Source organism: Aspergillus puulaauensis, chromosome 8 (assembly GCF_016861865.1).
Source record: "Aspergillus puulaauensis MK2 DNA, chromosome 8, nearly complete sequence".
Lineage (NCBI taxonomy): Eukaryota > Fungi > Ascomycota > Eurotiomycetes > Eurotiales > Aspergillaceae > Aspergillus > Aspergillus puulaauensis.
The window spans coordinates 120,896-135,046 of NC_054864.1; the positions used below are offsets into that span (position 1 = coordinate 120,896).

At 53.3% G+C, this 14,151-nt stretch overlaps 6 protein-coding genes across 6 annotated transcripts; 4 read left to right on the top strand and 2 right to left on the bottom strand.

Annotated features, from left to right (window-relative positions):
* Nucleotides 1–1,616: 1,616 nt before the first annotated feature.
* Nucleotides 1,617–3,346, top strand: APUU_80047S (uncharacterized protein; the record flags this gene model as incomplete). Its single annotated transcript, XM_041696284.1, has 2 exons — nucleotides 1,617–2,114; nucleotides 2,162–3,346. 2 exons carry the CDS (start codon nucleotides 1,617–1,619, stop codon nucleotides 3,344–3,346), a joined length of 1,683 nt encoding a protein of 560 aa, XP_041561930.1.
* A 413-nt stretch (nucleotides 3,347–3,759) lies between these two features.
* Nucleotides 3,760–5,004, bottom strand: APUU_80048A (MFS transporter; the record flags this gene model as incomplete). Its single annotated transcript, XM_041696285.1, has 1 exon — nucleotides 3,760–5,004. One exon carries the CDS (start codon nucleotides 5,002–5,004, stop codon nucleotides 3,760–3,762), a length of 1,245 nt encoding a protein of 414 aa, XP_041561931.1.
* A 1,320-nt stretch (nucleotides 5,005–6,324) lies between these two features.
* APUU_80049S (uncharacterized protein) lies at nucleotides 6,325–7,716 on the top strand (the record flags this gene model as incomplete). The annotated part of the gene is made up of 1 exon (XM_041696286.1): nucleotides 6,325–7,716. One exon carries the CDS (start codon nucleotides 6,325–6,327, stop codon nucleotides 7,714–7,716), a length of 1,392 nt encoding a protein of 463 aa, XP_041561932.1.
* Nucleotides 7,717–8,127: 411 nt separating this feature from the next.
* APUU_80050A (uncharacterized protein) lies at nucleotides 8,128–8,913 on the bottom strand (the record flags this gene model as incomplete). The annotated part of the gene is made up of 1 exon (XM_041696287.1): nucleotides 8,128–8,913. One exon carries the CDS (start codon nucleotides 8,911–8,913, stop codon nucleotides 8,128–8,130), a length of 786 nt encoding a protein of 261 aa, XP_041561933.1.
* Nucleotides 8,914–11,726: 2,813 nt separating this feature from the next.
* APUU_80051S (uncharacterized protein) lies at nucleotides 11,727–12,994 on the top strand (the record flags this gene model as incomplete). The annotated part of the gene is made up of 2 exons (XM_041696288.1): nucleotides 11,727–11,813; nucleotides 11,867–12,994. 2 exons carry the CDS (start codon nucleotides 11,727–11,729, stop codon nucleotides 12,992–12,994), a joined length of 1,215 nt encoding a protein of 404 aa, XP_041561934.1.
* Nucleotides 12,995–12,998: 4 nt separating this feature from the next.
* Nucleotides 12,999–14,092, top strand: APUU_80052S (uncharacterized protein; the record flags this gene model as incomplete). The annotated part of the gene is made up of 2 exons (XM_041696289.1): nucleotides 12,999–13,366; nucleotides 13,990–14,092. 2 exons carry the CDS (start codon nucleotides 12,999–13,001, stop codon nucleotides 14,090–14,092), a joined length of 471 nt encoding a protein of 156 aa, XP_041561935.1.
* Between the last annotated feature and the right edge of the window lie 59 nt (nucleotides 14,093–14,151).

Sequence of the window (14,151 nt, forward strand, 5' to 3'; positions counted from 1 at the left end):
GGCTCCATACACCGATGTGATCCAGGTACTCGGGCAGCCGGGCTTCAAGGGCTGCAGATTCTGATCCGAGTCAGGGAATAGTCTATCGATCCCATCGACATCATCGACTCCGTACTACCGAGTTTCTTAGTCTTGTGTCGACTGGCTTGGGGGGTGCTGGCGCTAAAGGCTGCTATCCTGAACTATTTGGCGCACTAGGGACAACACAGCAACGGAGTCACCGACTGGCTGGGTCGCGATCGACCAGAAAAACAAATACTGACAATAGCATGCAAGTGCCGAGTCGATGGCGATGGATCAGATTCAATGATTCATGGAGGGTTCAAATGTGACTGATCACGATGCACTCGTGTCTTAATCGATCCTTCCAGCCTTCCGGCCATCCCTGAGACGACAAGCATCGAAGCTCCAAAGACCTATAACGCGTTGACACTGACAGGACGGGACGGCTGCAGAACGCGGTACGAGGTTCGTCATCTATCAGATGCCAGACGAAAGCTGTCGCGGAAATGCGCTATCGAACCTTGCTGGTGAGGATTGATAGACCGGTGGAGCGAGTCAGGGCGCATTCGTCAGTCAGTGTGCTCATAATAATGTCCAAAATGTTGCTAACTGTTATAACTGTTGACTGTTAACTGGTGACTACGGAGTAACTCTTGACTAACTTGACTAACTAATTGTTTGACTCCTCCGTACGCTCGAGGCATGTCTGATTGAGGTTGATAATTCGCCACCTGCAACGATGGTGTAGTGGTAGTCGACAATGACATTAAGGAATATGGAATTACCCCTGGAGATCGCACGGTTCCAGATGCACGATGTCACTGGAGTCAGCCAGCTTCCAGTCAGAGCGTGCTCCAGACGGCACAACGTGTCCCATGCAGGCGTCCGAGGGAGCTCGTGTGGCCCAGCATGAAACACGCCGCGTCGATTGGGTGTTTGTCTTGCGTCAGAATTTGCAGAGTGGGCCTGCGTGCCGAATTGGAGAGATCGCAGCCCAATAGTCTGATATTGGCCCGTCTAGCGCTGCAGATCGAGATATCCAGATATCGCCCACGAGATGGATCAGGAACAGATGAAGTGGCCGAGTGGACCAGATGGGTCAAGAACAGGTGGACGGCTCGATCTCGCACGAATCACGCCTTGGACTCAGCGTTCAATAGCTTCGATAGCCATGTCATTCACGGGAGATTCCTGATCGTGCAGCCCGATCCTCTGCCTCAGTCCCCAGTAGTCAGTTTCTGAGTTCACCCTGCCCCCGCCCCAGACGCGACAATTGGCGATTCAGGTGCGAATTGGCTGCTTCTCTGGCAGTGTTCGATAGTCTTCTTAGTCGCGCAGATCGAGTGCGATTTGGGCCGCTTAAGAGGCTGGCTGCCGGCTGTGGTTCCCTGCCCTGCAGCAACGGAGAAGACGGGAGTTGAAGGCCCTCATAAGTCCGCGTCCCCTCCATCGCGTCGCTTGCTTCTGCTTCTGCTCTTTGGACTCGTTCTCTCTCTTTGCCCAGAGTTCCCTCTTGCCACGCCATCGCGGCCGCAAGCTGACAGCCGACGCGCTTCCAACTACCCACAGTCTTTTAACAACAACACCACTACTACTAATAATAATAATACGCAATGGGGTCCGAACTCGGTATTGACGAACACACCAAGCCCGAGGCTGTCTACAGCCCGGTGGCCATCTGGTGGGATGTCTGGGCCGCCGTCTGGTCTATAGTCATCGGAGCTGGCATGTTCTATCTGATCAAGCGCCGCAACAACCCCATCCTGCGAGTCCGCTCTCTCTCGCTCTCTCTTTCTGCTATCGGTCTTCTTCATCTGTACTGGATTGCCTGCCAGATTGCCGTCATGATCGGCCCCATCATGCCCGGCGACGTGCAGTTCTGGGTCATGGGCATCTATCTGCCCTGTGGCCTGGCCCTGTTCCACGCCTCCAACAGTTACTTCCTGCATGTCGCGAAGATGCAGAAGAAGTACGCCAAATACAGCTTCCTCGTCGACTCGACGCCTGACGCCAAGCGCTCCAACATGGGGCCTGGCCTGATCAGCCGCTTCCGCCGTCTGGACTATACCCTGAAGCTCGTCATCTTCGTGGCCATTGCCATGGTTGGACAGGTAAGCCTCTTACAGTATTTTGATATGACCAACTGCTAATAAGATAGATCCTCCTCACCGTCATCATGTGGGTGATGTCGCGCAAGTACCACCCGTCGTTCGGTATCCCCGGCACTGAGGTGCACGGCAGCGACATGAAGATCCTGACCGAGCAGGGCCGTGGCTGGGAATGGTGGCCTGGCGTGTTCTGGCAGTTCTTCTGGTCGTGGATTGTTGCGCCCATCATTCTGTGGAACTCGCGCCACATCCACGACACCCAGGGCTGGCGTGTGCAGACCATTGCCTGTGCCATTGCCGGTCTCCACGCGACTCCCATGTGGCTCATCGCTCTCTACGTCCCTGCGTTCGAAGTCGTCAACAAGGTCTGGGTTCCTCCCCAGTGGATCTGCCTGTCCATCGTCGTCATGGAGATCTTCACCGTCCTGCTCCCCTGCTGGGAAGTCTTCCGCCAGCAGTCCCTCAAGAAGGAAACCCTCGAGGCCATCAGGCAGTGGGAAGTCCGCACCAAGGGCGCCAACTCGGAGACCAAGTCGCTCGGCTCGACTGCTACTATGGTCGACTCGATGATGTCCGGCTGGAAGTCCAACAACGACTCCGTCCTCAGCGACAACAGTGCCCGCGAGAGCATCCTCAACATGAGCGCCCTGGAATACGTCCTCGAACGCAACCCTACCCCCCTGCAGCGCTTCTCGGCCCTGAACGACTTCTCCGGCGAGAACGTCGCTTTCCTGACTTCTATCGCCGAGTGGAAGGCCAGCCTGCCCAAGGCCATGACTGATGCTGCCGCCGGCGAGCCCGACGAGGCTACCAAGGAGGCCATCCGCGAAGCCTTCAACCGAGCCCTCTACATCTACGCCGAGTTCATCAGTGTGCGCCACGCCGAGTTCCCCGTCAACATCTCCTCGCAGGACCTCAAGAAGCTCGACAACGTGTTCGAATCGCCCGCTCTGATCCTCTACGGCGACGAGGGCAGCACCATCGACCGCGCCACCCCGTTCGAGGCCGCCATGCCCTCGCCCGCATACTCCGAGTTCAGCGAGAGCTCGCTCGCGGCGATCAAGAACCGCGCCGAGTACGTCGGCGACATGCCGCGCGGGTTCGGCGCGTCGGTCTTCGACGACGCAGAGCACAGCATCAAGTACCTGGTGCTCACCAACACGTGGCCCAAGTTCGTCAAGAACCGGCGCTCGTCGACGGACTCGCTCGAGACGCTGCAGGCTGAGGCTGTATAATACAGACTAGACTAGATCTAGATCCAGGCGCACTTTGCGTGTGGCATGTGAAACGCCATCGACGAATCTCGGTCTGACTACCTGGTACTGGACTTTCGCTTCTTGTAAATATTTTCTTCACCCGTAGTAATAGTATTATATACCCCAGTCGACAGACAATGCATTCACTCGTTCTACTACTACTACAGTTAACTTCAACTTCAACTTCGCACTTATACTTGTTTAATTTCGGTAGATGTCTGGTTCAACTGCCGGCCGCAATAGTGAAACTCAGCAAACTCAAATTCAAATCACATTTCCCGATCCAGTTAGCCGTGCCGATCTCTATACATTGAAATAAATAATAATAATAATAAATAATAATATGCAGCACGTGTTATATGTTACCTGCTAACTGTTAAGTTACTCCGAAGTCAGTGCGTCGCATCCTCCTCAGAATCAAAATGCTCACGGGCCCACGGACTCCTCAACCGAATCGCCTCGCCCTTATAAAAGAACACAAACGGAATCGGCACGAGGAGAATCGCCAGAAACCCCAAGAGACTGCTGGCCCATTCATAGCCTAGCGTGGTATACATCTGTGTCGCGAAGAGCGGGAACCCGGCGCCGACGAGATTCCGCATTAGGATCACCCCCGCCAGCGCGGAGGCTGAGTACGTTTGATACCCGTCCACGACGTAGTTCAGGATACTGAGGATGACGATGTACAGGCCTGCGCCGAAGAAGGAGGATGCGACGATGGGCACGATCCAGTGCACGGATTTGTAGCTTGTCCAGCCGAACCAGAACAGGCTGATTGGGATGAGGAGGGCGCCGGCGCGGGCCATCCACATGCGTGCTTCTGGGACGGATTTTCCGTTGTTTTGGGCGACGCGGCGGAGGTAGTATCGCTCTTGGAGGGGGGAGAGGGAGAAGGCGAGGAGAGGCCCGATGGCGAGACCGAGGAAGGCGAGGCCTTGCTGGCCGACGTTGAAGCCGTGGCCGTTGGGGGAGCCGAAGACGAGCGGGAAGGCTTCGTTGAAGAGGTAGACCAGGCCGTATAGGAAGCCGTTGTACAGGGCTGAGAAGAGGGTGATGGGCTCTGTGAAGAGGAAGTAGAATGGGCGGGACAGGGTGATGCGGAAGAGCTGGTGCAGGCTCTGGCGCTGCGAGACGTGCAGGTCTGCTGTTGTCGAGGCCGATGCGAGTCCTTCATGGCGCATCTTCTTCCTGGCTCGCGCGGCCTTGCGCTGGAGGATGATGCTGTGCCGGGTTTCTGGGACGGTGATGGCGAGTAGCACCCAGAAGAAGCCGGTGATGATCATGAGGATCCAGAAGATCCAGCGGAATCCCAGGTCGAGTCCGATATAGCCGGTCACGACGAGCGCCATCGGGGGCCCAAATGTGCTGCTGAGTCCGTAGACGGCCATGGGGAGTCCGCTGGCATTGCGCTCCCACAGATCACTCACGGTGCCTCCGGTGTTGGTCAAGGGTGCGCCACCTGCTAGCCCTGCCAGCAGTCGACAGATGATCATGGTGCCGATATTGGGCGCCAGGGCGAGTGGCAGCTGGAACAGACAGACGAGGAACCACGAAATCAGATATACAGGCTGGCGGCCGTAGTATTCGGACAGGGGAGCCAGCAGCACAGGCCCGACAGCGTATCCCAGCACGTACATGGACAGACACAGCGTGGTCACTTCGGTCGAGACGTTGAAATGCTCTGCAATCTCGGGGGCGCCAGACGAAAAGCCACCGGCGCACCAGGTTCTGTACAGTCAGTATATACAGTCAGAATATGCATATCAATGTCCTTAAGGGCGACGTACGTGACGACGTTGAGCATGCTCACGAAGCAGGTAATCCACCACTTGCGCCAGAACCCCCAGCACCGCGGGTTGTCGCGGTCGCCTGGAGCGAAAACAACGCGCAGAGGCAGCGCCTCGCCAGGGCTGCTTCTCGCACGAGCGAGGGCCTCTTCCTCAGAGACGAGCTGCGTAGCGTCCTTGCCGGCATCTGGATTAGCCATGTCGCAGCAGTCTCGCAGAGAAGTCAGCAGAGAAAGAGAATTAAGCAGAGAAAGGACTGCAGCAGTGAAGGGGCTACGACATGCACACGACATATCAGACAGACCAGAGCGACAGGCAAAAAGGCTAAAGGGAGACAACCAGGGATCCGCAGCTCCACGCTGTATCCTCCGACAGGCCGTGGCGAATTAAGCATGTCAAGCTTCGGTGGCTTATTTTGGCTGGCTTATTTGATTTGATATATTACCTATTTAGTGTCTACGACCCAGGATTCAGGAACCTGAGGCATCGCGAGAGAACCAAGTCCCTGCATGGTCGACGGTCTAATTCTATCACTCTTATCTCGGTTCATATTGTACCGTCTGGTGTGGACCCACCATGACGCATTGTGAATTGTGATTCAGCTACACAGGCTGATACTGGAGCAGTATTGGGGTCAGTATTAGGAGTGGCATAGGATATGGAAGAGATATAGGAGTAGGATCCTGAACAGACAAGCCATGTTACTGGACGAGTGTGCCGGCATGAAGCGAACAACCAGGATCTGATACGGAGGAATTGGCATAAATTGGCACAAATCGATCGACGATAAACCCACTTTCGCACTTGGTTCGAAATTTGTGTTGACGAGTTCGTGCTACACGACCCAATTCCAGCCACAAACCAGCTAGCAGTGCTTGACCGCGGATTCGCGAGCAGCCTATATAAATTATAGGCACTAGACACGCCATGACTCGTGAGGCCCGGCCCGTGAAACTAATATTAATGGCTCGAACTGTCAGACTTGAGTGGTGTGACTGAGTAGAGATTTGGAATACATCGCCCGTCGCCCCGCTGATCGCCGGCTGGACTGGGCTGCGAACGAGGCCGTCCCTGGTTTGCTTTTCCGATCGCAGTACTTAATATTATTTAGCGGACCCCTGTTCCTTGACTCCCTGCAAAATCATCCTTCTACTTGCTTTGGTGGTGATAATGGCCACTTCGCTCCGTTCAGCCCGCGTGCTCTTGCAGTCCAAAGACGCCGTGCGATGGCGCTCAAAAGACGCAACAACCTTCGACAGAAATACCGACGCAATAGAAGACTTTTACTACTGGAACGGAGCCCAGAATTCCCGGAACGGCCGGCGGCATCTCGATCTCACCGTCACCGCGCGCCTGCGAGTCGATCCCCAGGCCGATATCCAACCCGACCATGCCCGCGCTGCATGGGTTAATCTGCAGCAGAGACACCCCGCCCTCGCATCCTCCGTGCACGGCTCAAAACGAATATACCAGAAAATGGACGAGGAGCAGCTGACGAAGTGGCTGAACAAGACCTTTGTGGTGCTGCCGGACGAGGAGGAAATAACGCCAGAGGTGCTCGACAGTCTGCCCGCGACAGATATGCCGGCGATGCACTTTTTACCAGACTCGATGACATTCGCCCTGCGGACGCCTCATCACCTCATGGATGCGCTGGGGACGATTATCCTGTTCAATGACTTCCTCACCGAGCTGAGCAGGACGCTGCTCGGCGAGATCGATACGCAAGACGAGCCAGTGGATCTGGCATACAGCCTTAAAGAAGCGGCATCGTTACCCTCCGCATCAATAGCACAGCGCGCTCGGCTGTGGAATATCCGCCGTCGGTGGCTGCGCAGTTACCCTACAGTGGGCGTGGTGCCGGACCAGGAGGGTCCTCAATCAGGGCTCTCGTCATGGCGCGACCTCGAGTATACCCCCGCCGAGACGAAGGAGATCATCGCAAAGGCGAAGAAGCACAAAATGTCAGTGACGCATGTCATCCATGCGGGAGTCGCCTTTGCAGCGAAGGAGTATGGCCCGTTCCAGCTCACCCGGAACTACAATTCGGTCATTCTGGTGGACATGCGCCGGCGCTTCACGGACGAGCCGTCACGGCAGAGAGACGCCCTCTCCCCGCAGCACGCGATGTGGCCGGTTTCGGTCCAGGTGACGAGTTTTTGGAAGACGGCGGAGATTTTGAAGAACGAGTACCAGGAGGTTGTCAAGGACGCGGACCTGCCGGCACTCGTTGAGCCTGTCTTTGCGGAAACGCTCCCCGGTGCGTCCTCGTCGTGCGAGACATTCCACAGCGCCCCGATATTCGGCAACTGTGGCAGGATTGATGAGCGGCTGGAGTCTTCGTATGACGGCTTTGCGGTGGACGACTTTTCGCTGTCGGTCGAGTGCTCGGGCGAGGAAATCGTCATGGCTGTGTGGACGTACCAGGACAAGCTGCGGATCAGGGCGATGTTCAACGAGGGATATCACAGCGCGAAGAGCATCGAGCAGTACATGTGGTTGACGGAGGTGGCCCTCAAGAATGGGCTGGGGGTGGGCAAGGTGCACAGCTGGTGGCCATAACGACTAATGACACTATTAATGCCAATTTGATATCCATTTTCTTTTGCACCTGTGCTGCCTACGGAGTATGCCTGAGTATGCCGTCTACTCCGGAGTAGGGCTCGGAACTCCCACAAGCCTAGGCCATTCGAACTATTGACCCGATGGATCAGCGATCACAGATCATCAGACATGATCGGTCAGGTCTGACTTGATTCTGACTTGATTCTGACTTGATCTGACTCTGTTCGGATGTGGCGCACTAAAAATCAATAGACCGTACGCTTGTCGATCAGATGGACCAGCAACCACTCTTCCGGTGGACGGACCATAGCTAATCTGTATCTGTAATCTTTCTTGAATGGATTAAACTATTAATTAATAGTCGCCCTAGCGTGCCGACTGGCAAAGCTGTTCATTCTCCCATCTAGTCTACGGAATATCTACCCCTGAGACCTCCCTGCAAATGCCCAACAGCTCCTCCTGCTTGTTCACCTTCGCAGCCCCCGGATGCGCCGACTCTTCCCCCCTCGTCGTGAAGAACGTGCCACTCCTGAGCTTCGCCAGGATGCCCTGCCCCGCGGCCCACTCCGCCAGCGCCTTAGCCGGCTTATCCATCCCCCCCGGCGCCATACTGCCGCCCATCTTCGTGCGCACCCAGCCCGGATGCATGCTGACAATCTGAATCTCGTCCCCCCACCGTCTAGCAAATGCATTCGCCAGCATCACGTCGTGCAGTTTGCTGTTCCCGTACGAGTGTGACTGCGTCGCGTTGCGCAGGCTCTCGTCGCCCCCGTAGTGGCTGTCCGAGCTCATATACAGCAGTCTCTCGGTCGGCCGCTTCATCTTGCAGGTGAGGATATACGGTGCGAGCGTATTAACCGCGAACACAGCCGAGATCTTATCAGCGGTAGTCTCCGTGCTGGAGGTCCCGCCGTATCCGATCCCGGCGTTGTGGATGACGGTGTCGAAGGGCTCCGGTGTGAGATTGTTAGCGTCCTCTGCGAGCTTCTTTGTCTCGGAGATCGAGCTCAGGTCGCCGACCAGTACGGCTTCGGCTTTGGGGACGGCCTTGTGCGCTGAGGCTGCGCGGTCGGCGTTGCGGGCGTGCAGGACGACCGAGTGGCCCTGCTCGGCGAGGAGCTTTGCGGCGGCTTGCCCGATGCCGTCGCTGGAGCCGGTGATGAATATTCGAGTCATGGTCTTGAGAACTGTCATGTGGATTCTGATGCTGTACTGTAGATTGAAGTGCCAGGTTATAAGGGACGTGTCTGCTGTGATGTCATGCTTTCTAAGACTGCATGACGTCAGCTATACAACATGGTGGGTAATCGTGGAGGAGAGCAGAATAGTCCTGCGAATTAAGAAGGAGAGGATAATGTAATACCAGGTCAGTTCCTTAACTGTTGCAGTTGTCTGCGTGAATTGCCCAGGTGGATGTGGCGGTTCCTGTCTTGTCTACAGACTACGTGGATGGACAAGAGATGGCAATGGATTGAATGCCTTCCAATCAACTTGTCCATAACTCTATTTATCTTGGTATTAGTATAGCGGAGAGTGAAATGGACAGCTTTAATCCATGTCCCTACTGCACTTTTGTTAACCGCATAACTGTGTCTAAAGAGCTCCGGAATTTCACAGTCAGTTACTTTAACTACGCCTTCAGTCCCTCGCTCGACCTTCCAGTCTGTCACTGCTTTGTCAATTTATACCGGAGATTTACTAGGGGCCCCTAGTAATGATCGATGGGCGGGAGCGACATTCTGGCTTGCCTCTATATATATTGTAAAGAGATTACCAGGTCGCAGATATATATTATGAAGTTATATATTATGAGCTATATTCCCATTGGTATCAGCATTCGATAGTTTATAGTTATATCGCTACTATATATTAGCAAACTAATACTAACTATTTTATAATCCGGTTCTTATATTATACTAATTCCAGTACCTGTTTATAGTTTATTACTTCTCTTATTAGCTAAGTATGGCCACGGCTGATACGATGCTCGGAGGACGAACTTGCTCACTACAACGAGAGTAATGTTAGCCGCATTCCTCATTGTCGGGGAACCAGCACTCGAAGGTCCTTAATAACTGGCTCGCAATGGGTGGTTGGGATACTGCGTGATCAACCACGGCCTCTCACTGTGGCGTACACTGTTGCCCGCGAGATGGCAGTTGGGCCAAACAGAACAAGATCAAGCCGTGTCTATTGTTGTCTTAACACGTGGGGGGTTACACTTTTCCCTCTATGGAGGCTTCAACTGGTAAAGGAAGATCCGGCCAGTGTCTCGCACCTTGACTGCTGCTACATAGGATCAATGCGGTCGCAGTAGGTGATAATATTCGAAATATGCACATTAAACCCAATACCACGTCTAAGAGCAAGGCAGTGGATGACCGGGAACCATAATACTTGCTAGATATTCACCATTTGTTTCAGTGATAAGTCCTGTAAATATGCAGTACTTGCTGTGCAGGATGTGGGCCTGTGGGTATTCCCCGGATTGCGGGTTTTCTCCGGCGATGGGCCAATCCCTTCTACTAGGCTTGTATTTATCTTCCTGTGCTGTATTAATAAAAGCTGTCTCATGTTGAGTTGCACTACGATCGTTCACTCTGGAGACTTGAGTTCCGTTGTCAGACATATCCTGCCATTATGATATCCGCGTCGCAAGCCCTACTGCGATGTGAGTCGGTCATAACTTACCCTATCACACCAGCGAATAGCTAACCTATGACGGGAACGAAATAATAGCGACGTGCCGTCGTATGCGTTATGGAATACATGTCCTCAGACCAATCCCGCATCCTCCCAAATGCAGCAGAGCCTATCAAACCGAGACCAATCCAGGAAGCAATACCAGCCCTATCCAAATCAAAACCGTTAATCCGCAAAATAAAAATGACCGCCTCGTTGCTCAACGTCTACAACGACCCGTCTCTCCACACCTGACAATCTACAAATGGCAGTACAAGTCACTGGCATCCATCCTGCACCGGGCAACAGGCCTTCTCCTTTCCGGTAGTCTATACGGATTCGCAACTCTATACCTGATAGGCCCATCACTGGGTGTACCAGTTGATTCCGCGACAGTTGTGTCAGTATTCGGCTCACTGCATCCGGCAGCGAAAGTGGCGATGAAGTTCGGTGTTTCCCTTCCATTCACGTACCATTTCTTCAACGGGCTGAAGCATTTGAGCCTCGATCGAGGGTTGTTTATGGGAAGGGAGAGCAGTACGCGCGCAGCATGGGTTGTATTGGGTTCAAGCTTTTGTGCGTCAGCGGCGTTAGCATTTTGGTAGTAATATACGACCAGATCTGAATATAGAGAGGAAGTTAACATCATATTGGCCTTGCATTGTGCAGAAAACCGATTGAATCACAGGGACATAGCCAAGACAGTTGCAGAACATATGGGTGTGATTAACAATGGAAATGCAATATTACGACCGCGTAACATTTTTTGTTTCAAGCCCAGTCCACAAGATAGGACTGAAAATAGAGAACATGGAAGAAAATAGGGTGACTGTCACAGACGCTGGCTCCACAGAACCTTCGCTATTACAAGTCTTGTGCCTTCCGGCATATAATAAGCCCATCACGAAGACCTCCTCGATATAATAGCCGAGCCGATATCTCTGTACTTTGATGAAAAAAGAAACATGCCATTTTCCGTGGACTGGCAAGGGTCATAGGTAATGGCACGGCAGTTTCTTGACTGCACTTCTGGGTATTCGCAGCCTCGCTATACAGACCTTTCTCGTTCAGCGATACACTTATGTAAACACACCCTGTTCATTAACTAACTAACTAGACAGGTATGTGACTGCAGTGATGCTATTTATAGACCAGGCCGGGTGATTGAATCTCATTTGTAGCCTTGATTGCCAGCGATGTGCGCTGCAAGGCTCTGCCAGCCTTGCCATTCAAAAAGGTCGTCTTTACCCCCCTATTTACCCTCATCCTCGCCTTTCCTTTGCTTCTGTGACCTTATCCAAAACCTCTCTCTCATATTAGCCAACATGCAAATTAATTGCTCGTCGATTTGGCAATACAAGCAGGTGTATGACGGCAACGTGGAGTATGATGCGGATATTGTCGGTGCAGGGGTAAGCTTCCCCTACGGTAGTCGGGGACGGTTTGTCTCTAATTTCTCGTCTAGGCTATTGCAAGCTTTACTTTCACTGCAGTAATGGCGCTGGTCACAACGATTGCTCCATTTGTCACCTATTCTGTTCCAGAAGAACTCACGAATGAAATAGACGAGCTTATCTGCCGGGCTTTGCGCATCATGCTAAATGCATCTGAGAGAGTCTTACGGCTGTCAAAGAGAACAGGCATCGAAAGGGGTGAAGCAAGCCAAGAGCGCCTCGAAGCGTTTCAGTCCTTCATGATCTCCGTTAGCGACCAGGTCCTCGCCTCGGAAATAGCCATTTTGGTTGCAGCCTTTGCGAGATATAGCGACATCACACTCTACTCTGTGAACGTTGTTGTGGCGTTAGGATGTCTGGCATCAACTGTCCACCTTGCACTGATACCCCTGCTGATCCGAAGAATCGAAGACCACCATGTCACCAAGCTATTGAGGTGCCTTTTGATGATGGTGGCGGCGGCAATCCTTGTTACACTCCTGGTGCTGCAGCTCTCACAGAGCTGGCAGTCTTATGAGCATGTCTACTTTCGCTGCGCTGTCAAGGACTTTGGATTGGGCTGGTACTACCTCTATTCCAACTGGGCTTTCATTGCAATGCGGCTTATGGTGTTGTATTTCATCATATATACTACTTACGATGTCATTCGACTCTTGTACTCGAAGCCCCGTCGCGATGCCAATCCCACTGCCGCCAGTGCGAGCTCAGATTCCATCGGCGGTATTGCTGAAATAAAAGATCAAAGCCACCGCCACCTCGTTCCTAAGTATACGACGCGTTCCCAAAAACAGAGAGTCCGGAGAGTGTGGCTGCGATATAAGGCTCGACAGGCTGCTGGCAAGAAGATAGGCTTGAGGAAGCAAAAGTTCAAGGCTTTTACACTTGCGGAAACCTGGGCGTTCTACGAGTGTCAGGACAGCTTTACGTGGAGGGTACTGTGGCTTCTCTCTGGGAACATTTACGGGATCACCGATGTATTTTCGACGAGAGCTGACTCGAGCACCATGTCTGGAAACCGTGACACGATGGGCTATGGTCAGATTGTGTCCCTTGTGCTGCTGGTACTTCCCTTCTTCGCTGCAGCGGAGAGCATATACGGTTGGTCACCGCAATGCCACAAACGCGGCGACAAGAGCTAATATCATGGCAGATTATCGAGACCAAGTCAAAGGCGTAGAAGGCGAAACTCAAATGGAAGTATCTGGGCCGGCTGATGCGTCGGGGGACGCAGTGGAAGCAACCACTGTTTCAGAACCATCCAGCAGCACCGGCTCTGCCTCTTCGCGCCCTCCTTCGACAACGGACGCAGAGACTTCATCTCATCCACAGCCACGCGGTGCATCGGATCCTTCAGATTTTACCGTGTGCGGAGCCACCATTTTCAGGCTACCGACCATAGAAACTCTCGACGCCGATGGACACCCTTTTCCAGCTGGCATTGACGGATCACTGTGGCAATTGGGTCAAGATACCGAGTCCTGCGGACACATGCTCTTTGCTCGATTATGGACGTACGTGCATGCACTGTTTATGCTAGCCTTAGCGATTGTGCTCGGGTGGGGGACGACGATGGCGAATGGCCCTGGTTGGGTGATTCTAGTGTTATATGGCGCTTTGGGTGTGGTTGTCTTGAGGAGACTTTGCGGCTGGATATGCTTTTCGTTCTTTTCGTGGAGGGTTAGAAAGGGGGAGGTAGCTGCAACTAATGCTACGGAAAAGCCTGCAAGGGACCAACCCAGCAGTTGCTGCATTCCCAAGCCGGAACGAGGTAGCCTTGGAAGCCTTAGTGTTTGGACCATGTTGTTTGAGCAGAGGCTATTAAGAGAAGTTCTACTGCAGCCATTTGCTCGTTGAGCGAGTCAGCGGCGAGGTGATAGTACATCGTATTATATATCTGCAGCCAATTGACAAGGGTATTCTTAGATCCCTGCGGCTGGCCCAGGCCTGACTGGCTAATATCCAGTCTTGGTATAAATCTTACCTGCAGCCGGCTGGGTTGACGTGGCAGGTGGAAGAGATGTGAACCCGCTCTACACGGCCGGAAATAATGTGATTCCAAAATCTTGGGCAGCTTAAATAGGCTGGGGGTATTCCTTTGGACTGTATTAAGTGTTGCTGCTGAACGGGTATTCAGCAACGCAAAGGTCGCTGCTGCAAATGAGGTCGCGTTACAACTAGAAAAGGCCAAACGAGGCTGTCAATCTGATCCGAAATCTGACAAGGCTGCACTACCGTAAATCTTCTTAGTGGCATCGTGCGCATAATGAATCTGGCGATACAGCTGTGCCTGGACGGC